Below are 24,710 nucleotides of genomic sequence, written 5' to 3'. Positions count from 1 at the left end.
GATCTGAAGTTCTAGCTTGTTTTGTAAATCCTATTTGACAAGGATTGATTTTATCATTGCATTTTAAATATTTATCTAATCTTGAGTTAAGAATATAGTTAAACAGTTTGCCAATATATATATTAATACAATTGCAATGCTACAACCTTGAGCTTGTGACTGTACAGTGATGACTTACAGGATCTCGAAGCTGTCACGTGATATCATACCGGAGAGTTAGTGTTGTTTATAAAACACCGGTATTACTACTCAGGTTCAAGTAATTATTAGGCATGACAAAGGTAAGTCAGAGTACTATTGTTTATATTGTCGTTTGAATTTAAATCTCGCTGATTTCATGAGGTGTGTAACATGAAATAAAGTCCTAACTTTTATATGCAGACTACTTTGGAATGCATAAGATTGTATACAGTAGATAGATATTAATTAGATCGATCGGCATTCAGTTAAAAGCATTTAAACGCATTTCATTTACCTGTTTACTAGAATGCTAGCGGTATAATGTTTTAACGTATTCATACATTATATAATTACGTTTCAAAAGCTGAATTAATTAATGATATTAATTTTTTTTTTTACAATTAAACAGGTGAACAATCACTGCCTTTCGGCCATTGTCCTTGTGATTCTTCCTTTATTTGTATTTGGCCAGGTAAGGTATTCATGTCTTATAGACCAGTCATGTGATGTTTATATAAAACCCACCATGTGACCTTGAAAACACGTGGGGCTTCGGTACGATGCTATGTGGTTGGAACGACTTTTAAATGCAGTCTATGATTAATTTCACGAATGCATCTCTCAAATGAATGCATTTGTTAACCCAACCTTATTTTTCATACATTGTTTTTTCTGGTACACAATATAGTGTTCAATATGAAAAAAAAGTGACAAAATAGAAAAGAGATTATAGTAGATTATCATAATCGCAGTATCATATGATTAGTTTTTGTTACCTTGACTGTGAGTTGTTTTGGATAATAGATATCAAAATAGCCCTAGGGTCAGTGTAAAAACATATCAGAAAGTATAAAAAATGTACACATTAAGGAGAATGTGTATCAACTGACATCTATGTGTAATATTACGTAAATGACAAATGACATAATTTCGTTACATACATATGTAGTACTTTTAATTAACAATAAACATTATCGGTAAGAACGGGATATTAACGCGGAAAAAAGTGGATACTAATGTCTGGAATAATGTTATTTCTGATAATTAATTGAACATAAGGACTGAAATCAAATGTAATAGGTTATTAATAAAAAGGTATTAAAAAGTACAAGCTGCATAATTTATATTAGAAATTTAAGCTATAAATTGAACTCAAAGTTTTATCTAAATATTCATTTAGGACTGAATATGGACTATATATATATATATATTTAGGACTGATCTAAATATTCATTTAGATTTAAAATTGTTTGAATAAAATTAAATATAAATTATGAGTTTTAAATAATCATACAAAAATTTAAGGACCATTGACAAAAGCATGCACGGTTTTCCCTCGATCTTTTGATCTTTCTTCTATTTATTTTCCTTCACAGACCAAAACGTGGTTATTTGCAGTAAGTGGAAATAGGCGACCCTGGAATTTCATGTAAGAATCATAGATAATTTTTGTTAATGTAAAGTGGAGAAAAATAGTCCAAAAATCAGGACATAACAATGATAAAAAATTGCTCTTAATTAATTAAGACTTTACTCATAACAGGAAAGAGAGTTTATGAAAATACACAATGTTATAGAAATGAATCTTCAGACAGATTATTCTAAATTAAATGAAAGGAAGGCACATTTAATACTAAATTGTTTTGATTCTTGTTTAAGTGGCAGCGATGGGGTCTTGATTGGAGCGGATCTAGATTTGATACAGGCAGGTACGACAAATTCTTTTTCTAATTTTTTATATATTTGTTTCCTAAAGTAAATATATATGTAAATTACCAATATGCACTAGTAATAATTAAATCTCCTGTATTAAAAATAAAAAAAAAATGTATTATCTCAATATTGATAATTAATTGGAATACTTATATATGCGTGATGAATTAACTTATTTTTCCCCTGTAGTATGTTCGATTGCCAACCAGAAATGCGCAACGACGTTAGCTCCTACAGAAGCCTGTGTGCAGACAATTCGTGGTCGGTTTTACCCAGGAGAAGGTAAAACATGATTCTACATCAGATTATAAAATGCAATTAAAGATAAACATGAAAGAGAAAATATTGATATCGTTTATATTCAATTCAAACGAAATCCAAAGCTTTTCTTTCTATTTGTCATAACTGGTATTACATTATATAAATAAAAATCGTAACAATTAATTGCAATTGAATATAGATTGGAAAACACTTATGGAATTATGATAAACAAAAAGAATATAATTCTTCAGAGAAACGTTAACTTACAATCTGAAACTGTCAATGAAACCCTTTGCACATAAACGTCCTTTATCAATAAATACTAGGCCTGATGGAAAGATGGTTCGATGCCTGTACTGGATATGTGAGTTCAGTGGACCGTGTCAACGCGTTACAGTTCACTAACGCTATCCGGACCACCACCTCCACATTTACGGTTCTTAAGGGAAATCCAAAAAAGTTTGATCCAGAGGCTTTACAGAATGCTGTGATAGGTAGATGGAGCATTTATATAATTTTTTATATGAAGTTTCATTCATTCATATTCATTGTTTGTTAGCATAATCAAGTTTTAAAGAATTATTGATCTCGCTGGAATAGCTTTGTCATCAGGCAGGGAAGACCAAAAAAGCACACACACACACACACAAAGAATCATTACAACATGCGATGTATTCTCTTTAGATATTTGTGCAATTTAAATTGTATAAATTGAACTATAAACAGAGGTAATATTTACCAAATATTTACGACGAATTGACAGTTAACAATAGTTATATCCATTCTTCTGTCCATACGATATTCAGGTAACCCACGTGAGCTTTAGATAGAAGAGACAACAGAGTTTGGTACATCTATTTCATATTTGGATATGGTAAAACATCTAAAAACTAATTTAACAACTAAGCTCTATGATAAATGCAATGACTTTAACTTTTCAATCGTCAACTTCCCTCACTTATACAGCAATATACATTTATAACCTGCATACAGAGTTTATATTTTTTCTCAGTTAATTTGATACACAAGAGCATGCTCAACGTATGTATAATTTCTTAAACGAGGGAAATTATTGAAAAACCAGTTTCTGAAACAATAATATCAGCTGTCTCGTTGAAACTCATCATTTTGTATGTTCTATGGAGATACAATGACTTTGTCATCAAATACAATTTACCACTGCGTCAAAATTTTAATGCTGACTGACGTTTTTCATATTAATTCTTAGTCCATTATTTACACACTGAATTGACGGCAGATTTCGCAGGTACGTTAAGCCTTCCCAGAGAATATCGCAGTATCCTCTGTGCATTCACTTCTCTGAACTATAAATAACGTCATAATTGAAAATGATCACTGCTCAATGGCCCTGAGTGCAGAGTATAGCACTAAATTTGAAGCCCTTCACCGGCATACGGTGACGTCTCCATATGAGTGAAAAATTCTTGAAAGGGACGTTAAACAATATACATACAATCGTGCATTACCTTAATTTTTCTGCACTTGTCATCTGGTGCACTCTATCTTAGAGAAAAAAAAATTGCTTTTGGTCATCCTCACAATATTTGAGGGACCGTTGAGCGTCCGTCTCAAAAGATCAGCTCCATTTTCACATTCGATTATATTTGATTCCGTAAAGAACTAGTAATATTATTCAATCATCTCTCACCGTTTAAACTTGCATCATTCAGTGCAGACTTCATTCTATATGGCTGACCCGTAATTTTTAGAGTTTGAAGCGAGGCACCGAGGAATTAATTTACTTGACAAAAATTTAATAATAATTGTGTTAATAACCTGAAGCTATTTATGTGCAATTTTTCAAAAAAGTAAAAATGACCGTCACGTGATTATCGAGGTTATATGATATCGTAACAAATAAGTTTATACGAGGGCCGTTCAAAAATTACGCGGACTTGTTGCATAGAAAAAATATTTGACGACATAATCGGGCAAAATGTCATACATAATATAAAAGAATCTTTACTTATATGGTCTTCAAAATTTCATATCAAAATGTTGTAAATTAGTTTCAATTTTGAGTGATTTTTCAGGACATATTATTAAGTCACGGAGCAGCAATATCTTCGACGTCACAGGCATTATAAACAAAATGTTATTGAGCTTTCATTTTCTCAACATTTTCCCAAGAGTACCTGTACAGTTTGAGTTACCTTATCTACTCAACATCCAAATACCATTTCTTAATTGTCAAGCTTAAAATCTATTAAACAAGTAAAAAATATTCTTTTTTTGTTTAAAAACCAAAAACTGCAGGTATTTATGTGATATTATTATATAGCTAATAAATAGTCTCTATAATAAAATACTACCAAAAATCTAGAGAATTTTAGCGTTGAATATCTTGACGTTTTATTGAACGCTAACTTTGTATTGCGTATATGAGTATGCCCGAAACATTCCGAATACGAGCGTTCAATATCGAACGCCCCGTTGTAAACAAAAAAAGTCGTCTGATCAAATTCTCAGAGATAAATTAAAGAAAAGAAGTGGCATCTAGGTAAGATGTGTTTATTTTTCACACTAAAATAAATTAATTCATTAGAATAAAGTACGTGTTAGACCCATTAAAACCAAAATAAGCAAATCATATCACTCGGCAGGGTCATCGGAATTATGCGATATTGAACGCTAACAGGACAGACGTTAATTTGAATACCGATACTAAAAAATCATTAATTTGAGGGTTTTTTAAGTTGGAATAATTATTATAAATTATGTGGAAATGTTTTAGCTATATAATAAAGGAGTTACTGAACTTATATTGGTGAATATTGGCACTCGTTGGCTGTTCAAATGCACTCGCAAGCTCGTGCATTTGAACAGCCAACTCGTGCCAATATTCACCAATATAAGTTCAATAACCCTATATTATTAAAGTGTGATATTGGTGACTCTCAATCACGTTCTTAAAAAATACAGTCCGAATAAAGTTTTCGTCCATAATCTTCTTCCCGTCCTCCCGTACAGCCTTTTTACAGAGTCTAAAGGGTCTAAAATTTCAAATGAATTTGCTTTTTGTGGACGAATGTCACGAATATCCTAGTTTACTAGATGTTTTATTGTGTATATTTTTGATCTATGTTGGCGATATCTCGAGCATTACACAAAATTTAACAAAAGTGTGGTGCGCCGTCAGTTCAGCAGACGTCATTTTCACGGGAATCGCAACAGAGAAAAATCATTATATTTCTGTTATTCGTACTTCAAATATCACGTCAGAAATCCAAATGCATAATCAAAGAACAATTTAAAGATACATTTGAGAAAATTGTCGCAAATTATCGCAAAAAATAAATGAGTTAAATTTTGGATTCCGCATGATTTTGCTTCAGATTTTTTGTCGTGCTCCGCACCTCTCCATCAGCGATATCAACATACCGATAATTTTAGTAGAATTTTTAAAAAATACAAAAATTTTGCCCAAAATTTATAGGATTCTATAAGATACATATTTCTGTGAAATTTCGTAACTTTATGACGTCTGTAAGAGTAAATAATAGCACAGTCCGCGTAATTTTTGAACGGCCCTCGTATATAGCCTTTATATGAACTGGCTTTCCTTGAGTTTATAACTAACAAATTCAATTCAAAATCGATCCTGCAACGCAGTGTTACATTTTGAGTGCGTTTAAAGCTCCGGAAAGCCTTAACACTACTGAGTTTTCCGTTATTTCCCGATCATGACAAGGAGCACACGGCGGGTCTGACCGGTCGGCAGGGGATGCTCACTCCTTCATGGCACCTGATCGCATCTCTGATATTTCAGAGGTCCGTGTCTGCTCTGCTCCTATTTTGTATTGATTATTGGACTTTTGAGCTTGACTACTGTTCGTTATCTCTCTTTATTATATAGTCTACATATAGTCCCTATATAATCTATACAAACGCAAACAGTTCATAACACTACATATTCACTGGATTTTAGGTCGAATTCACCGGAGGGTCACTGGGCGTGCATTGCATTGTGACGTCACAATCAAAACCTTAAACAACGTTGTAAACAATTGTGGCCGTATTCACCGGAGAGTCATTGCGCGTGCAGCTTCATTGTGACGTCATAATCAATACTTCAAACAACGTTGAAAACAATGGTTGCAAAGGCCACAGCGAGCTACGTATCTGAGCAGAAAAAATATTATACAAACTTATTTCAGGATTATTTTTAAACATTTGGACGTCTTACAAGGCGAAACTCGGAAAGGAAAACACGGTGGTGACAAACTATAATCTTGGCATATTTTTAAACGACGTAAATTAGTAAACGAAAGTGGTTTCGTTATTCTTCAATGTCTTATTTATTCAAATTCGGACTATATAATAAAACAATTATGGACTCTTTTGGTGTTGAATATGGTTTGTTATTCACCAGAAAAAATCCATATTGACCTCGGCTCCGCCTCGGTCAATATGAATATTTTTCTGGTGAATAACAAACCATATTCAACACCAAAAGAGTCCATAATTGTATATTATTTCATACACGGACTTCTATGTCATTTATTTCCAGATTGAACCGTAGTCGTTTATCTATGTTTCTCTTTAAAAATAATACTGTATGTAGTATAATCATTCCAGCTTTATTTGATTATTTATACAAATATAACAATGAAATATCTTTGTTAATAATGTTGCAGTCAGGTATTTTTCTACAAAAGCTACAAAATAATGTTAAATGCCATAATTTTGAGGATTGTGCGATTTCATTCGTTTAGTGAAATGAGACATTTTCTATTTCAGTACACTTGAACGGGGCTTTTACAAATGAACAGTGTACAATTAGAATTGGTTTAGGAAAACCAAAGCAAGTCATAGTAGCTTCAGGAATTGTAGAGGCTAAAGAACTTCTTCTTAATCAAACTGTAAGTATTTAAAATATGACCATGACATTTTCTTAAATATGCTAAATATCAATATCACTTCCTGTTAAATATTTATTTTTTAAATTTACTACGATTTCAATAAAAGAAAAAAAATCATCGCTTTGTCTTATATCATTTTTATTATTTTCAATTAAAATTTCTAATTTATCTATCAAAATTCAATACAAGTGAAAAAAAAAATATATAAAGTGACAAGTTTTAGAGATATTTCAATATCCTATGAAAAACCGATTAATCATGGCGTTTTTACAATCAGATGAAAAATTTAAAAGATGTTCTTTCAAATAAGTAACTCGATTGTCACGTTTTCTAGGCAGATGCGTTGTTCTCCCCTCGTACAAACTTTAACGACCTAGAGGTTTTACCTGGCCGGTACAGGTGTGACATCAGTGGGGTAGGTATGATGGTCAGGAAAGACAGTGACCTCCCCGCGTGGTGGAACACCGCCTTTGAGGAGTATTATTTGTCGGGTGCATACAACAATGCATGTGACCAGATCAACCAGAAATACGGAGGTACACGTGTTTTTTTTATTATATATTTTATGCCAACTTCAATCATGAATATTGATTTTGAAAACATGATCTTGTATATTATTTGCAACTTATAAATTCTCAGTAGGAAACTAATTTGTAAAGTCTTCAGAGTCGAGGAGACCTCTCACTGTGTAATGGTTCTGAGAGTCAAGTAGAGGTCTAAATTGGTATATTTCGCTACCATAAAAGTAAAGTGTGAAAAAAAGTTACAAAAATGTAAACCGATACTTTACAGTTATCATGAAACTAATCACCTGAATTTTAACATAAATGAAATCCTTCATTATTTTAATCTAGATATTACCATTATTTTGATCCATTTAATAAAACTTCTCTTTCAATTAAATTTGATTAATTTTGCGCATATCTTACAAACTTGCAACGTGACTAGTTCTGAACATACCTGCAAAAGCATTTGGAGAGAGAGAGAGAGAGAGAGAGAGAGAGAGAGAGAGAGAGAGAGAGTCAACTTTAAAATGTTGGGTTATGACTCTTATTTTTCTTTTGTAGGATTTCCTGTAAGGAACTGCTTACCGCGACCACCGGCAGGAAAACACCTTGTTGGCAGCACCGGAAGTGGCCAAAATAGAAAAAGAAAGAACCATCTCGTAGTATATTTCCGTCGTTATAATAAGTAGAGTTAGTATAAAGTAAATCAAAGTAAAAATTATGTATTTTTAGCAAATAATGTCAAAGCTTCACGTTTGACTGGATATTTAGGATATTCAAGTTGTTAAAAATTATTACTGTCTTCGGATATAAGTAGAAATAGTGATCATGTAAACAAGATGCATAATTTGCAAATAGTATTAGAGAAAAAGAGGAATTTCATAATCAACAGTGTCTCACTGAACACTTGACTACAATTCATCAAGAAGAATATTTAAGACCCATTTTGATTTAAAACTAAGAAAAGAAAAATCCTTTTTGTGTAGTTAATTTATCAGTTTTTTTTTTAGCATATTCGTATTTGCATTTCTTGGTAGCCTTGGCTTTTAAGGCTTTTAATTAGTAGCTAGATTTATCTGACCTCCAAAAAAAAAAAACGATTTTAATACCATAATTTGCATTATTTACACTGCTATTTTTTTTTTTCAGGGTATCATACTTCTTGCAATTCTTGTGCTTTTGTAAGGAAAAAACCTTGATGGGATTGTTTTTGTTTGCATGGCATGTGTGTATTAGTTGTGTTGATTGTCATCATTATAAATTATGAATCTCCCTTTTTAAACATTTTACATATGAGATATGACGATACAATGTATGTATAAAGAAAATATTTGAACAATGTAGAATTATTTCAATAGAAAAATTACATTTACATGTAATTTGGTGTCATTATGAACATCAATTAAAAAATAAAATTACAGGATGTATTTTTGTTATAATATAAGTTTAAAAAAACTAGTAAGAAAATACGTTGAAGTCTGATAGCACAGTAAAACCGTCAAACCGCATCGGATTTTCATCGTATACCTCATCGCTGGATAATGTGACTGATTCTTAGGAGAACATTTTTTCAAAGGTTTCAAAGATATTTTACATTCATTTGCTTTCCTGAACTTATCGATGTCAGATAGAGTACTTAATGAAAGTAAAATAAGAATTATTCGCATAAAAAATTGGCATAAAGATTCTAGACTAAGTATTTAACTTGATCAGAATGTTTCAAAAAGTGCATGAAATTATTCATATTTATTTATCTTCTTTATGTAGATAATAATATTGGTAATCAATGTTTATTACCTATATCTCCTAAAAAAGATTCATTTTACTCGTAAGATAAGGATTCTTTATCTCATCTTTTGACCGTAGTTGGATGTCGCGTGTTTATTTATTCAAGCAACCTGTTACCTTTGAAGTAATATTTAATTCAGAAATGTACAGTTAATCGATATCATTATAAAGTAGTAAATACAATAAATAACGATTATTTGTTTGATTTTGTAGTCAAATATTGCTCAGTTTAGTTTTGAAATCAAATAGTCACGGCAGATTTATTGGATTTTTTCTTCATTTTTTTCAGTATAAGATTCCTGTCTTTATAAACTGTCTTGTCAAAAAAGTAGGACAAATGAAATTTTTTATATAAAAACTAATCTATTCTTCATTTCACTCGATTATAATAGTAAACTTTTGCGACAAATTTTATGAATGTCTACGTTTGAATATTAAATGTTACGTTTCATAATAAGACAAAACCAGGCGTTTGACGTGTAAATACTGGAACATCGTTCACTCTCAAGAAGACATTGATTAGACACGATCAGTGTGTTATAAATCAAGGATTCAAAGCGTATTGCATCAATTTTCTATATCATAAATATTTTTCTGTTGTAATCAATCTTAATTCCTCTACGGTACATGTATATAATACTTGTAAAATAAAATAATAGTATTTTATATACCTAAGAGCAGCAATCCGTTAAAACCTAACAATAACAGAAAATGATTTTTTATCCATGAAAATTGATAGTGTACGCTAAAACTTTACGTTTTTTCATATGTCATCGTGTTTAATGTAATTCTGAGAAGCCAAGATGGAACACATCCATGCACTCTCAAGATCGTGAAGCCAGGTTTTAGATGCATTGTATCATAATAAAAATTGCAGTAAATATAAGAATGAAACAAATTTTATGAGTTTGCAGTTTTAGTCTGTCAAAAGATAACGAACGCGAGCTCTACAGATAAAAGTAATTAAAGAGGCTGATCAATAGGAATTAAACTTTTAAATCGGACGGTCCCACGAAATAGATCATGGGAATGCAGCTGCTACTTGCTTGTTTATGAAAAGATGTATTTGGCTAGGGTGAATAAGGAACCAATGGTAATGAAGTGACCAGAGGTCAGATATTTGAATAAATTAGCTACTACAAATAATATTTAAAGATTTTGCAAAAGATTGGAAATTATTTTAAAAGTGCATTCGAAATTTTAAAAGTACTCAAGGTCAGAATAATAGTAATGAAAAATTCAAATAAAAATTTAAAGTAATTATTGCATATTTCGAAGGAATTAAAAATATGGAGATGTGAATCGACAAAGGTACACCTAGTATAAAATGAACGGCCGGGATAGACAGGATTTCATTGGAAAGCTGAATCTTGACTGTCTTGGTTGCATTTTATACAGGTGAGATAATTTTGTAGACTTGCACGCGTTTTGATCAAAATTATTAAATTTTCACATGGCTTCTTTTATTTACAAGTTAAACTTTTTATATTATAAGTAGTTATAGTTTTAATATGGTTTAGTATATTTTGTAAAATTATTTATTGTGATGATAAATATTAGAAATAGATTGTTTAATTTAATAAAGAGTGGAAAGCTGAATCTTGACTGTCTTGGTTGCATTTTATACTGGTTGGGTAACATCTCCACTCCCCAACCATGGCCGCCGCTCTGGTCCACAAATTTAAAAGGAATTATAGAATATAAGAGATAGCGCAATTGAGCCATCCTGGTACCTCCACATGCCAAGCGAGTTTACGCGAGTTCCAGTCAATGATATAATCTGCTTATATGAAGAAAACAAAGAAGAACAAAATTCCTTTTTTATTTTTTTTTATAACAATTGTATTATTGGTTAATATTTACCTTCACGTCTATTTTGTGAAAATGATCACTGATAGCAATAGCCTAGAATTATAGAAATAGACTAAGCTGTTCATAAACTTTAATTGGTTACTGTAGAAAACTAGTTACAATTAAAAAATTTCCAAATTCTTTCTCTGTCATAATGATTCATGAATTTATATATTTAAAAAAGAATTGCAAAGCATAAAAAAATATATATTCATCTTCAACTTTTCAGCTGAAATTGAACAAATTGAATTAATTTAGATTTAAGCATGAAATGTTCTCTTTTACGATAAAGTGACTTTTAGAAGAAAACAGAGGATAACCCTTTTCTCACACCACTTAATTTATCAGAATAGAATTCAATAAGAATACATTTAAATACAAATATTTCATTTGAAAAAAAAAAACCACAAATGCTCACGTTACCTTTTAATTACTTTGTAAATGATATAAAGTGATGGTAGCTGAACATTAAAGGCTGAATTTGGCTGCAATATATCCTTCAAAGTGATATGATATTAACCCTGTGAGTAATTTATAACATCTGTTATACATGTAGTAGTATGGGAAACGGTTGAGGCAATCTGGTGTCCACAGATAACCTAAATCAATGAAAAAGTATTTCAAAATGATTTTTTGCCTCTTTTACTATGTCTTTAAATAGGATGAACATGCTTAGAGCGATTCTCCTTGTCGTATGCATTCTGCTGGAAGTGCAGGCAAAAGAAGGCACACAAGACTTCATTGATAAATACAACAAATATAACACAGTCTGTAAAGGAATGGGGTATCAGAATAGGAACTGTTCAGGAAAAGATAAAGGTATTTATTTACTCTTATTTAAAAACAATTTTGTCTAAGTTTAAAATAATTCAATTTGACATGAACGTTTATGTATACAATTTATAAAAGCACACACTATTTGTCTGGATTTGCGCAGACTAAATGCAAAGTGTATTGCATTGTTTCAGAATTGGGTTATCTACAACCACGGGTTTTGACCAAATATTGAAAACCAACAAGTAATCATACAATTGTGTATATAATGCAATCTAGCTAAGATTCTAACATTTAAAGAAACAAGTTTCGGCAATTTGCGAATTCTTTTAACGAAATTTTAGAAAGGTTTAGACTTTTAATATTTATTACAATGTATAATTTTTTTTTCAAAAGTATCATGGTGATCCGATCTTTCCACTAACGACATGCAAACCAATTTGCTAAATTTCACACCTTTCGGTAAAAAATATTATGACTGCAATTTCATTATAAAATTGTCTTTATAATTGAATGTTTATTTTAATTAAATGTATGATAAAGAGCAGGAGCCATCTTAGGCATAAAACGGCCCTGTACTTATATCAATTAATTAACTATCACCCTCCTTCCCATTTCATATATCAAAATGAAGTAGACACTTGGTGTTTTCATTTCCTATCATAAAATTTCGTTTTGAGAATCCAGATATTGGAAAACAGGTTTGAGAAATTGCAATGTTTTTGAAATTTGCAGAAAACATGCGTATTTGACTACCTTCAGCTAAGAAATTAGATATGAGCACAGCCCACGATCCAAAAAATAAAACATATTTTTTTTTTATCTTAAGCAGAGCTTTCATTATGTATTTGCATATTTTGGATCAGAGGTTGTGCTCTACATGAAATATTGAAAAAATGCTTCAACTTTAGGTCATTTTCAGAGGAATTTACAGTATTTGAAGAAAATTACGCATTTTATGTGGTCATAATGCATTGACTAGATGGGGAATTACGTCACAATTTTGAATTTTTTCACTGACTTAATGAAATAATCTAAATGCTTGGATATTATGTTTGCCAGGAAATTTTAAAGATTAAGGTCCTGACATCATAATTTTCCTTTTGGATTTAGAAGTCATTTTACATGCTAAACACATAAATGAATACAAGTAGATAGATAAATAAAAGATCAATTAATAAATAAACAAAGTAGAAAATAAAGATAAAACTAAAATAATTAGAAGAAATACACGAAATATCTAACAATGGTGTTATCAAATATTTGAAATAAGAATGAATTGATTTCAAAGAAACCTAAGAAAAACGGAAGTAATTTGAAAGAATTCAAAACAAAAATGTCAAGATATGTTGTACATATATATTTTTGTGAAGTTTATGTTGAGATACAGCTTAATATTTGTATATTTATTTCTTTGGATAGAAAGCATCGCTTTTCACGCACTTTTATCGAAAACACAGGAAAACCTTCGTGCAAACACTGTTGTTGTTTATGGGAAAGTAACACAAAACTCTGGAAATTCCTATAACGCCAACACTGGTAAATTTACAGCGCCTAAAGATGGTCTCTACTCATTTATGTGGACCAATGTAACAAAGGGTGGAAAACACTTCCATACTCAGATTGTTCTGAACGGTAACGTTATGGGTTATAATCATGTCAATGGCATATCAGGCAGTTCTCACTGGGCGTCCGGATCTTCATCAGCTGTTATAAAAATGAAGAAGAAAGACGAAGTCTGGATAAGAACAGTTGGTACAGACGGAGAATACGCTTATGCTCACTGGTCATCATTCACTGGATTTAAATTGTAACAGAATTATTGTCTGAAATAAATATGCAGAACTATCAAAATTAATATGATTTATAATTAACATTATCATGTATATCCAGAAATGATAATAAGGATATGACTATGACATGACAATAGTCCCTACATTCTTTAATTTTTTGAAGTTTAGAATAATTAGATTATGCATTCGAACATAAACACGATTGTGTATTTAAGTTTTCATTTACCTCCATTCATTAAATTTAAAATTTACAACTTGATGCAAGTCTGGAACAAAATAATAAAGGTAGGAAATTAGAAGACTTTATATCTATATGAAGTTTCTCTGCAAAATGTTTTTCAAAGAATCGCTGAAAAACCTTTTAATCAGACAAGAAGGAAAAAATATCAATAGAATAGCTAGAGCATGCAATTTTTTGTCTCTAGTTTTCTATTCCACCCTTTAAAAAAACCAAATCAACATTAAGTATACAAATGAAAATACAAATACAAATGTAAATAAAAAAAAACATTTATTCCCTCTCCTAATCCTATAAAACAGACATCAAAGAGGTTTGCAAACAACAATTCTTCTACATCTTTACGCAGGTAATAAATTTCTTATATCTTATAAAATCCTCATGCGCAAGAATATTATTTTCAAACAACATTTAAATTGATGATGGATTAAAAAAACACAAGAAGTAGTCGGATTATGAATTATCTTCGTGAAGACATTTTCCAATTTTTGTAGTTTACAAAAGAGCAGTATGCGATCGGAATTGACTGGAAAAGAATAAAAACAAACTCATATCATAGTTGAAATGAATAGGACGTTCCCTTAAAAGTATATGTACAGATATTTGATTGGCATCTGAACTATAGTCTTTTGAACCTGTCCAAGGTTTTAACTTATAAATAAATTAATGTTAATGTTAATTTATAAATAAACGAAGAATCAGTATTTTAAATATATTTGTCATATTATAAGATGAGAAAAGAAAAGATGCTTCTTCGAATAAATAACTTTCGATTGTCACGTGTTCCAGGCAGATGCGTTGTTCTCCCCTCGTACAAACTTTAACGATCTGGAGGTTCTACCTGGCCGGTACAGGTGTGACATTAGTGGTGTAGGTATGATGGTCAGGAAAGACAGTGACCTGGCATACAACAATGCTTGTGACCAGATCAACCAGAAATACGGAGGTAAACTTGTATTTTTTATTATTATTATTATATATTTTACGCTTACTTTCATCATGACTATTGAATTTTGAAAACATGATCTTATATATTATTTGAAACTCAAAAGACAGCTAATTTGTAGTCTTCAGAGTCAAGGACCCCTCACCAACAAAGTTTCTGCATTATTTCCCGATAAAATCACAATGTCTACATTTTTTTTTTTCGAACAATACTAGTTGTTTTGGTTCAGGAAAATTTGAACTATACATATTTGAATATAAATGACCCGTTGAGAGAAGAGACTTACTCCTTCATATCATCTGATCCCACTATTCATGAATAATGCAAGACATCTGTGTTTACTCTGCTGTTAGGTTGCAAAGTTTTTGAATATGAATACTAAAGGATAACTACATAGACCTGCTTAACCTCTGAAATATAATTATGAAACTTTTCATTTTAAGTGTTTGAAATAAATAAAATACACAAAAGATGAATTTGTAGGATTTTACAAAAATATCTGAGTAAGAGAACATTATTTAAATGGTTTCAAAGCTTCACGAATCAAGTGATTTAGCAATATTTATATTAGTAAAAAATAGTTTTATTTTCCAGTCTTGCTTCTCATGTTTGATGACGCTCTTTATATCATGACATAACGGTGTTATTTTTATATCATTGGTTTAAAGAAAACTGGATTTGATATTCAAATTCTTACAAGTATATGAGTTACTTCAGACACTGCTAAACAATTTTAATTTATCCTGTGTTTGGTAGGAGTTTTTGTATGTGTTTTACTTTAATCAACCTGTTACTAGAACGTGTATCATACCTCACTAGCAGAAAGGCGATATCATTTGATCTATTTGACATATTTCTTTCGCCTATAACTGATAAAATTGCATTGTCATTTAATTCTATGATTTTAATTTTATGCTCACTGTTACATCGATTTCCACCCCACCCCCACCCCATGTTGCAAGGTCAATTTATATATTTAAATTGCAGACCTATGATACATCGTTAACAAGAAATGTACATAAAATCCCCGTAAATATTTTGATCATGAAACAAGAATTGTGAATTATAATACTACTATCTCTAACTGAATTGGTTAACAAAATATTAGATTAATAGAAGCATGACATATCACAGCTCAAATAACTTCTGCCTATAAACACTGATGATGATATAGGCATGTTATTCTTTTTAAAAAAATTAACTGTACTCATGTTTCATTTTGATTGCTACGCTAATAGTAATGATACCAATGCTGAAAATGATGATATTCTGTCTTAGGAAAAAATACTCTTATCCAGTGTCAAACAGGTGAGTATTTTTCTTCAAATCACAAATTTCTTTATCTAGCTATTGTACAAAAATGATCAAGAATATTTTTTTTCTCATCGACCTTCACTTTAGTTTCTGCCATCCAAGCCACACGAAGCGCTCAATTCCTTATAACTTAGCAAGACGAATCTGCACTATAGTTAGTGACAAAGAAATAAGAGATAAACGTCTAAGTGAATTAAAGACGTTTCTCCTTCAACAGTATTATCCTATGGGTATCATTGAAGATGGAATCAAAGAGGCAATAAAACTGGACAGAGAATACCTTCTAAATCCAACCAGAAGCCAAACTTCAGATTTAAAGATATTACCTTTGGTCACTACTCACAATCCGATAAACAAGAATATTACTTCAACCGTTCGTCAACTAAACAATGTTCTAAAAACCGATGAGGAAATGGCCAAAGTTTTAGAAAAGTATACGTTTATCAACAGCAAACGACAACCAAGGAATCTACGAAGGATATTATGCAAATCCTCATTCCACCAGCAACATTTATATTCAGTGAAGAAGTGTTCCGATCTCCGTTGTGGAACCTGCAATTACATGAAAACTGGAAGTACCTTTAATTTCGGGAATAAAGACTTTACCTTAAAGCTATCGTGCAAAGTCTTAAACCTATTATACTCAACGAGCAAAGCGGTGTCCGCCATATTTCTCTACTCTGCGATAGTTACAATTCCAAATATATGTGATCAATCGCGGTCACGGGCTATTGCACACGCTTCCAGAAGGCCTACTGTGTACACTAAACCCCCCAAATATAAGTCAAACTTGTACTGTCTTCCGCTAAGTTTCAGAAACTAATATTACACAATTTTTTGAATACTTTAAAATTTATAATAATAAATTTATGAAAAAAAATAAATGTTGCAATTTTACGAGCACGTGAATTTTTGCTTATGAGAAATACATTTATAAAACAACGTATTATAATGCTTACCAGACGCCAGACAGTACAAGCTTGATCATGGATCATACGATAAGTAAAAACAAGAGATATAAAAGTAAAAGTATTGAAATTCTTTCCCAAGTTTTCTTTCAGCGCCTACATCAACACATCCCGTTTACGCCCTGCGACATGAAAACAACAGTTATCTGTGAAACCGGCCTGTCCAGTTTTCTAAAAAAAATAGTAACGATCTCTTCATACCTCGTTGACCGTTCGGGGATCAGTTATTATCTGGGAAAATATTACCCAGATGAAAATACTCTGAATATATTGAATGCAACATTTAGAATTATATATTCTTTTAAAATTTTAATATATTTTGTAACCAAATCTTTTCTTCTTTTTTTTTCTCTCTCTCTCTCTCACTTACACAATGTTCATGCATGAATACAGGAAACAGGGGTCGGAAGTAAATTGAAATGGAGGGGGGGGGGTTAAACAAACATAAAAAGGTAAACTTCAATAATTTCCCATGCCTACATTATGTCTGTATTTGCATTTTTTTTGGGGGGGGGCTTCCTTGACAGAAAAGGGAACACAATGATAAAACATCGGATATGGATTCAGAACTATAAACGAAATTTTAACTTTGGGCAATGATGAAGAATTACATTTTTTGGATAACGTAGAATTCAGGCTTAGTATTGCCCAAGTTATCTGCAGTTGTATTATTTGTTTGCAATAAATTCCTCGCCAACAATATTTTCCTGAAAAAGGGGGAACTTTTTTTAAATGCTAATATAAAGAATAATACAGTTGGTAAACAATCATTTTCCGTAAAAGTTTGAACCTGGGTTGAGTCTACATATATGTCATCTTCGCTAGCCAAGGGTTTCCAATCCGAAAGCTACTCTATACTTGTAAAGTAGATTTGGATCGGAAACCCTCGGCTAGCGATGATGACATGTGTATATAATAAATTTGATTTTAAAATGTGCATGTTCTTGTGTATGTCAAATTTACCTATTCAAGATCTTTTATATGAAATAAGATTTTTCCCAAATCTTAAATGAGAAGGAGTTTTCTGTCCGTGGCAACTCTGGCTAATTTGTTTCGTGGTAAAGAAAGGTATCAGTAAACTTTTTTTTAATTGTCCATGGACTTTTTTAATGCATAAACTGCATCAATATCCAAAGCGGTTAATAGAGGTTGAATTAAATATATAATAAGCCATCAGTTTTTTAAAAAATGTAGCGCAAAAAAGTACATGAACAATGAAGTCATGAACCCAGGAAAATGAAATTATAATATTAATAGAAATAAGAAATATTAATATACAATTTTATGTACAAATGAACTGATCCACGTTGAAACTTGCCGGTCAGAAAGGAAAATAGGTGTAGAATTTAGAATTAAATTATATTTGTCATTGTGTACAATTTCATAGAAACTTTTCAATTCACTGTTTGCCCCCCCCCCCCCGTACATAAAAAACGTTTAATTTCCTAAGAGATTTATGCATGCATTTAGAACCGATCTTGGTACATATACGAGGGGTTATCAAAAAGTTCGTGGACTGAGGCTATAAAATTAGTACTATGTAGTCTGTGCTTTCAAAATTTATTTGGAACATGAAACAACACAAAATAAAGAAATATAGAAAATTTTAGCCTGATACGTTCAATATTTTCCAAATTATCATAAAATGAAAACGACATTATATGATCACCCGGCGCTGTCGTCGTTTATTTTCATGACGTCCGATAACGTCATTGTTTTTTCATGTCCTCTTCTTCTACCTTATGCGTTTTTGATGAGATTCCCTGGAGCTGAGTAAGGACTTAAACCCGCCTTGTTTATATTACTATACAATGTCATGAACAGTGGCCTTCAATGAATGTATAATATTCCAGATGGATTAATATATTGGAAAAGATCCGTGCATGATTGCACCGGCATATTTTGCTTTTGGGAGTTAAATATATACAACACATGATCAACGTCATTTTTGACGGGATTGATTTTGCACACATTGACTGCAAATAGACATAACTGTGTATCCCTTTACTCTCTGAATCTATTTTGACATTAAAAGACAAGTACTCTAAGTGCATAATATTTCTCTGTAGCCAGTTTCAACATATTTTAGGTCTATACTGGTTTTTATTAGGGCAAAACTTTATAGAATGTTGGAAACGGAAACCCCTCCCCTCTTTTGACGTCATTTTCAAGGCATCGTTTGTTTAGACATTCCGTGTAAAATTCACGATAAAATTTCACAGAACTTTCAAAATGAAGTGAAAATTTCATATTTTATAGAACAATTGTGTCCCGACACATACCTGATTTAACGGATTTTTTGGATGTCAAATGGTCATATCAAAAGAATTTTTTCTCAGTTACACATAGGTCGAAAAAACGTCGTTTTTGAGGTTGCGCCGCCTGGACATAGCATTGCTTAAAAAAACATTACTAATTTATTTAAAAATAAAATTCATGATTTGTGGTTTATTCTTTGGATAGAAAAGATGATGATAACTAGATATTTTAAAATTCATTGATGTACCTCATGCGGTTTTAATTTTATGGCGCTAGTCCACGAACTTTTTGATAACCCCTCGTATTTACCGCAAATGGTTCTCTTGCTCATGTAAAAAAAAAAAAAAACTTGTCCGAACAACTTTTTCATGATGAACATAAATTGTGTCTCTTTTTTTTCTCACAATGATTATTCTAGCTTTCAAGTTGTCTGTCTTTTTGCTTTATTCAATTATGCTAAGTAACAACATCTTATATTATAGCTGCAGATCTGTAGTTCGCTGGAATGCAGCTGGAAAAAATAAAGATGTCCGTCCAGGAAGGTTATTGTGCACAAAAGCGCACTTTCCCCATTTATTAGTATTTCTCCGTTATATATATTATGCTACCACCTAAACAATTCCCTAACCGTGTTCTCCTAGCACATTTACTACGCCCACAACAAAAAAAGTTGTTCATAGCCCTTCTGGGCCTGATATATTGAGTCCATCGAAAATTGGGTAATATACTCATTGTTAGATCCAGAGGGGGGGGGTCCAGGGGTTGGAACCCCCTTTATTTTTTGCTAAGTGGAGAGAGGGAGAAAGAATGAGAGAGAGAGGGGAGCAGCGTTTTCAGAAAATAAATATTTGTAGTCTAACTTTACATGTATGTATTGAATAGATAGATTCTCACGATTAAGTTTCCTCCATTCATCTTCACGATTACTTTTTTATGAGAGAAAGGTAGAAAATATTCTACTTATTTTTATATATCTGATTTATGATATTTGATATGTAACATGCGAGGTTTAATTTGATATAGATTCCCGTGATCTGTGGTTGTTTTGGCTATATATGTACCGTTTTTTGATCATATATCTTTTGAAGGAACTAACTTGTAACTTCTTGTTTAACCCCACCCAAAAAAGTTTTTTTTTTCAAATTCTAAAAAGAAAAGTCATTGTACTCTTCGGAAATGCTGCAAATCCATTCAATTTGAAGGCATCGGTAGTTTTTAAAATGTCTTCTTTTTTTATTCGGACTAGAGGTGCAGTATCATTTCAAAGAATAAAGTGACGTAAAACAGTTATTATTACCACAACCTTAAATCTTTCCAACCGTGTGTGTTAATATTTCCTTTAGTGTGTGTGTGTATGGGGGAGGGGGGTTAGCGGGGCACAACTCTGGAACCCCCTTTCAAAAATGACTGGATCCGCCCCTGTATACTGTCATATTTGGTTGATGCATGACTTGCACATACAGTTCTGTTGTGAATGGTGTAAATATTGGAATGTGTAAGAAACTCAAGGTTAGTTAATATTTTGATATATATGGTGAGAAAAAAAAACACAAAAGCAAACCAGTTTTTTCCACAATAGATATGCACTTATTTTTTTTTTCAATGTTTAGCATTGTAGGTCTTTGGCCTGGTATACCACTATTACTGTTTTAGACCAGCGAACTTCTTATAAATAGGGGTGAAACTGAGAGAGAGAGAGAGAGAGAGAGAGAGAGAGAGAGAGAGAGAGTTTTAAACATTTTGATATTTGTTTTATTTATTAATACATGAATTTGAGAAACCAAAGATTTTTTTGTTTCCAGTGATGTAGGTCTTAAAATGTTATCTTCCGTACTAGCTGCAGATGTGTAGCATTATGGTTTTTTATATTTGTCTTTGACCAAATATAAAAAAAAACCCATAACGCTACAGATCTGCAGCTACTTCCGTACCGATGTAGAATGGAAGGTATTCGCAGGAAAAATATAATTAGAGAAATAAATCATTGATAGTATATATCAAAATATTTCTTTGCATACACGTGTTCCTTCAGTAAATTTCCACCTCCTCTTCTTGATAAAGAATTGATTTTCTTTATAAACAGTGTAGGCAAATAATTGATTTGCTGTTCAAATCATAGAATAAATATGAAATTTCATAAGCAGAATTCTTTTTTTCTTGAGCATTTGGTGTGTGTGTGCTTTTTTTCTATTTATATTTTTTTTAATTCAAAAATAAACATTTTTGTTACCCTAACGTGTAATTGCGTCTAAAGTGTGTACAATTATTTGGGATGTGTCGAAAAGACCACCAGTTTACAGAGATTTTTTGTAGATTGTATAACATTCAAATACGCAGGATACAATAATAACAGGTCCCTAAAAAACACCGAAGTGTGAGTAGATCCTATTTTTAGAAAACTGGACGGTCCGGTTTGACAGATCAGTTTTGTTTACCGGGACAGGGTGTGTGCACTAATGGAGTATGCGAAAGACAAATCTATGGATAAATATTGCTAAACTTTTATAATTTTTGTTTGACTTATCGTATGTTCCATTCAACTGATCAAGCTTGTACTGTCGGCGTCTGGTAAGCATGTAAAAAGCTTTTGCATATGTTTTAGCAGAAATCTTTTACTTTCGTGTGACTAATATTTTCCTTTTTTCTAATTTTTTTTTACGTACTTATTTTTGAAAATTTTTTTTTTGCAATTATTTCCTCTCATCATATAGTATTTATTTTCTAAAATTTTAGCGACAGACAGTACAAGTTTGATTTACATGGGGGGGGGGGGGGGGGGGGGGGGAGGGTAGTGTACACTCTAGGCCTTCTGGAAGCGTGTGCAATAGCCCGTGACCGCGATTGATCACATATATTTGGAATTGTAACTGTCAAACAGTAGAGAAATATGGCGGACACCGCTTTGCTCGTTGCGTATAATAGGTTTAAGACTTTGCACGATAGCTTTAAAGGCAGACAAGACATGCGAGTCTAAAAACGTTATTTATTGTATTACATGTGCAGGATGTGGACAATTCTATATTGGGGAAACTGGAACTACACTACGTACACAAACAGCACATTAACCAACCTGAATACCGTAAAATAAATGTAAGCAGACATCTTGAGATTTGTGGCCGGGGACAATTTTCAGTTTTTCCATTTTACCAACTTTATACAGACAATGAGGTGCAAAGACGAGAAAAGGAGAAATACTTTATAAAACCGTTAAAACCATCACTAAATAGTGCACTTTAGACATTTTTATATTTTTGTAAAACACTGACATTTGTATGCAAACAATATGCATATTTTCTATTAACTCATGTAAAAGTTTCCTCTTTCAGTATTGTGATGTCATTGTATTGTTTTTGAAGTTACCACCAGGTAACGTTATTACGTCACAAGTTTAAATTGTTTAAAACGTCTGAAGAAAACAATGAAAGCGCTTACATATATATATATATATATATATATATAAAATCCAAATTTAAATGATAAACTCAAACTTTTATCTAAAGCGCTTTCGCCCCATGCGGGCTCATCAGTAGATTTGAAATTGTAAACAAGTACATTATGACGTCATTCTCGTGACGTTATGTAGGCAACGTAAACATAATGATTGTGACGTAATAATAATCACAGTTGACTGAGGCGCACAGATAGAGTTTTACAGTTCATCTGATCAAAGTTTAGCGCCTATTATAAATGTACAATTATGGAGACATTTTATATAAAATGTACATAATAGATTTGATATAAATTTCTTTTAACAGTTCAATTTCGGTTTAAACAGATTTATAAAATATTGTTCTTTGGCTTTCCGTAATTGTTCATTTTCCTCTTTCATTTTGTAAAAAGGAAATATATAAAAATGTCCTTTACCACAAGAATCAAAGTGTTCACTACATGGCGTGTTTCTTATGGTCGGATCCTTAATCTGTTGCTTGTGCACGCGAACACGGTCGGCTAATTTGGTTCCGGTTTGTCCTATATAATTTTCCTCACATGTAGGACACGTCATACAGTATATAAGGTTTTTAGATTTACACGTCATAGAAGATTTAACGTCAAACTTCATTCCGTTTTTAAAAATAATGGTTTGGCCGGTTTTTAAAACTTGACAGGTTCCACATCGTGGATCCTCGCACTTAGAAACCATCGGTTTCTCGGGGTTCGATGTAAATTTGGCTGTGGTAAGAATCTTTTTCAAATTGGGAGGTTGACGCCTGCTGTGTAGTATATCCTTTGGTTTAATGAGGTACCTTAATGTTTCTGATTGTTGAATAATAGGGAAAAATTGTTTGGCAGTTTTAAAGATGTTGTGATTTCTTGGGTTGTGGGTAAGAACAAAAGGGATCTTTTCGTTGCCTTCCTCTTCGTGATGTCTAATAGTTCGTAATTCGTTTATGGGTATTTCCTTTGCCTTTTGTATAGCAGCTTCAATTAATTTTGATGGATATTTTTGTCTGGAAAGAAATATTCTTAGTTCACACAGTCTTGTATTTCTGCGATCCTCATCTATAACAATAGTACAAATTCGCCTGGCCATATTGAATGGGATGTTTCGTTTGGTATGGGAGGGATGGCATGAGTTGAAAATCAAATATTGATGGGAATCAGTGCTCTTGTAATAGAGATCCGTTATGATTTTTGTTCCCTCTTTTATAATAAGAATTTCTAAAAATGGCAATTTGTTTTCGCTGATTTCCATTGTGAAATGCATACTTTCATGGAGCCGATTTAGAATGCTGTTAAACTGTTGTAGATCTTGTAGAGATTTCATCCAAAAAATAAAACAGTCATCTAAATAACGTTTCCAGTTTCTTTCAATGTATGTACCAAAATCGTCTCCAAAAAATGTTTTGCATTCTGAAAAAAGTTTTTCCTCCAGAAAACCTAGAACGAGAGTTGCGTAGGTAGGAGCGACTTTTGTCCCCATTGCTGTCCCTTTTATTTGTAGATAGTACTTGTCATCAAAAAAGAAATGATTATTTTGCAAAACTATTTTAAGTCCTTCGAGGATAAATTCTTTGGAAAATCTCGGCTGGATTACATCTGGATGCTTGTCAAACCAAAAGGAGATGGCTTCTAGTCCTAAGTTGTGGGGAATATTTGTATATAAACTAGTAACATCAAACTCACTAATTTCGTATTTTCTTCAACACTTTCTGGAATATGGTTGAGAAAATCCATGTATATATATATATATATATATATATATATATATATATATATATATATATATATATATATA

General features: G+C 31.8%; 2 protein-coding genes across 5 annotated transcripts in view; both read left to right on the top strand.

The window, feature by feature from the left end:
- The first annotated feature begins 204 nt into the window (after positions 1–204).
- The window catches only part of LOC134280898 (uncharacterized), a 34,945-nt gene continuing 10,439 nt past the window's right edge, over positions 205–24,710 (top strand). Inside the window, exons 1-10 of one of the 4 annotated variants that reach the window (XM_062763350.1) lie at positions 205–281; positions 590–652; positions 1,557–1,609; positions 1,840–1,889; positions 2,083–2,175; positions 2,481–2,648; positions 6,916–7,037; positions 7,372–7,573; positions 8,105–8,233; positions 8,693–8,906. In XM_062763350.1, the coding sequence (XP_062619334.1) occupies positions 273–281; positions 590–652; positions 1,557–1,609; positions 1,840–1,889; positions 2,083–2,175; positions 2,481–2,648; positions 6,916–7,037; positions 7,372–7,573; positions 8,105–8,232 (888 nt within the window). In that variant the 5' untranslated portion in view covers positions 205–272 and the 3' untranslated portion in view covers position 8,233; positions 8,693–8,906. Of the gene's footprint in view, positions 282–589; positions 653–1,556; positions 1,610–1,839; positions 1,890–2,082; positions 2,176–2,480; positions 2,649–6,915; positions 7,038–7,371; positions 7,574–8,104; positions 8,498–8,692; positions 8,907–24,710 lie in introns of those variants that run through there. The other 3 variants (XM_062763352.1, XM_062763349.1, XM_062763353.1) reach the window with 3 other exon arrangements.
- Positions 11,850–13,772, top strand: LOC134280892 (heavy metal-binding protein HIP-like). Its single transcript, XM_062763342.1, has 2 exons — positions 11,850–12,001; positions 13,379–13,772. The coding sequence occupies exons 1-2, from the start codon at positions 11,851–11,853 to the stop codon at positions 13,768–13,770; spliced, it is 543 nt and encodes a 180-aa protein (XP_062619326.1). The 5' UTR covers position 11,850; the 3' UTR covers positions 13,771–13,772.

Source organism: Saccostrea cucullata, unplaced genomic scaffold (assembly GCF_032062105.1).
Source record: "Saccostrea cucullata isolate Sc308-1 unplaced genomic scaffold, CSIRO_AGI_Scuc_v1 ctg422, whole genome shotgun sequence".
NCBI classification, from domain to species: Eukaryota; Metazoa; Mollusca; class Bivalvia; order Ostreida; family Ostreidae; genus Saccostrea; species Saccostrea cuccullata.
Note: the sequence above shows the minus strand (reverse complement) of the source record. Positions and strands in the feature narration are given on the sequence as shown.

Coding starts and splice junctions, on each gene's coding strand:
- LOC134280892 (XM_062763342.1), top strand. CDS start 11,851: ATGCTTAGAGCGATTCTCCTTGTCGTATGCATTCTGCTGGAAGTGCAG. Junction 12,002..13,378: donor CTGTTCAGGAAAAGATAAAG/GTATTTATTTAC, acceptor TTCTTTGGATAG/AAAGCATCGCTTTTCACGCA.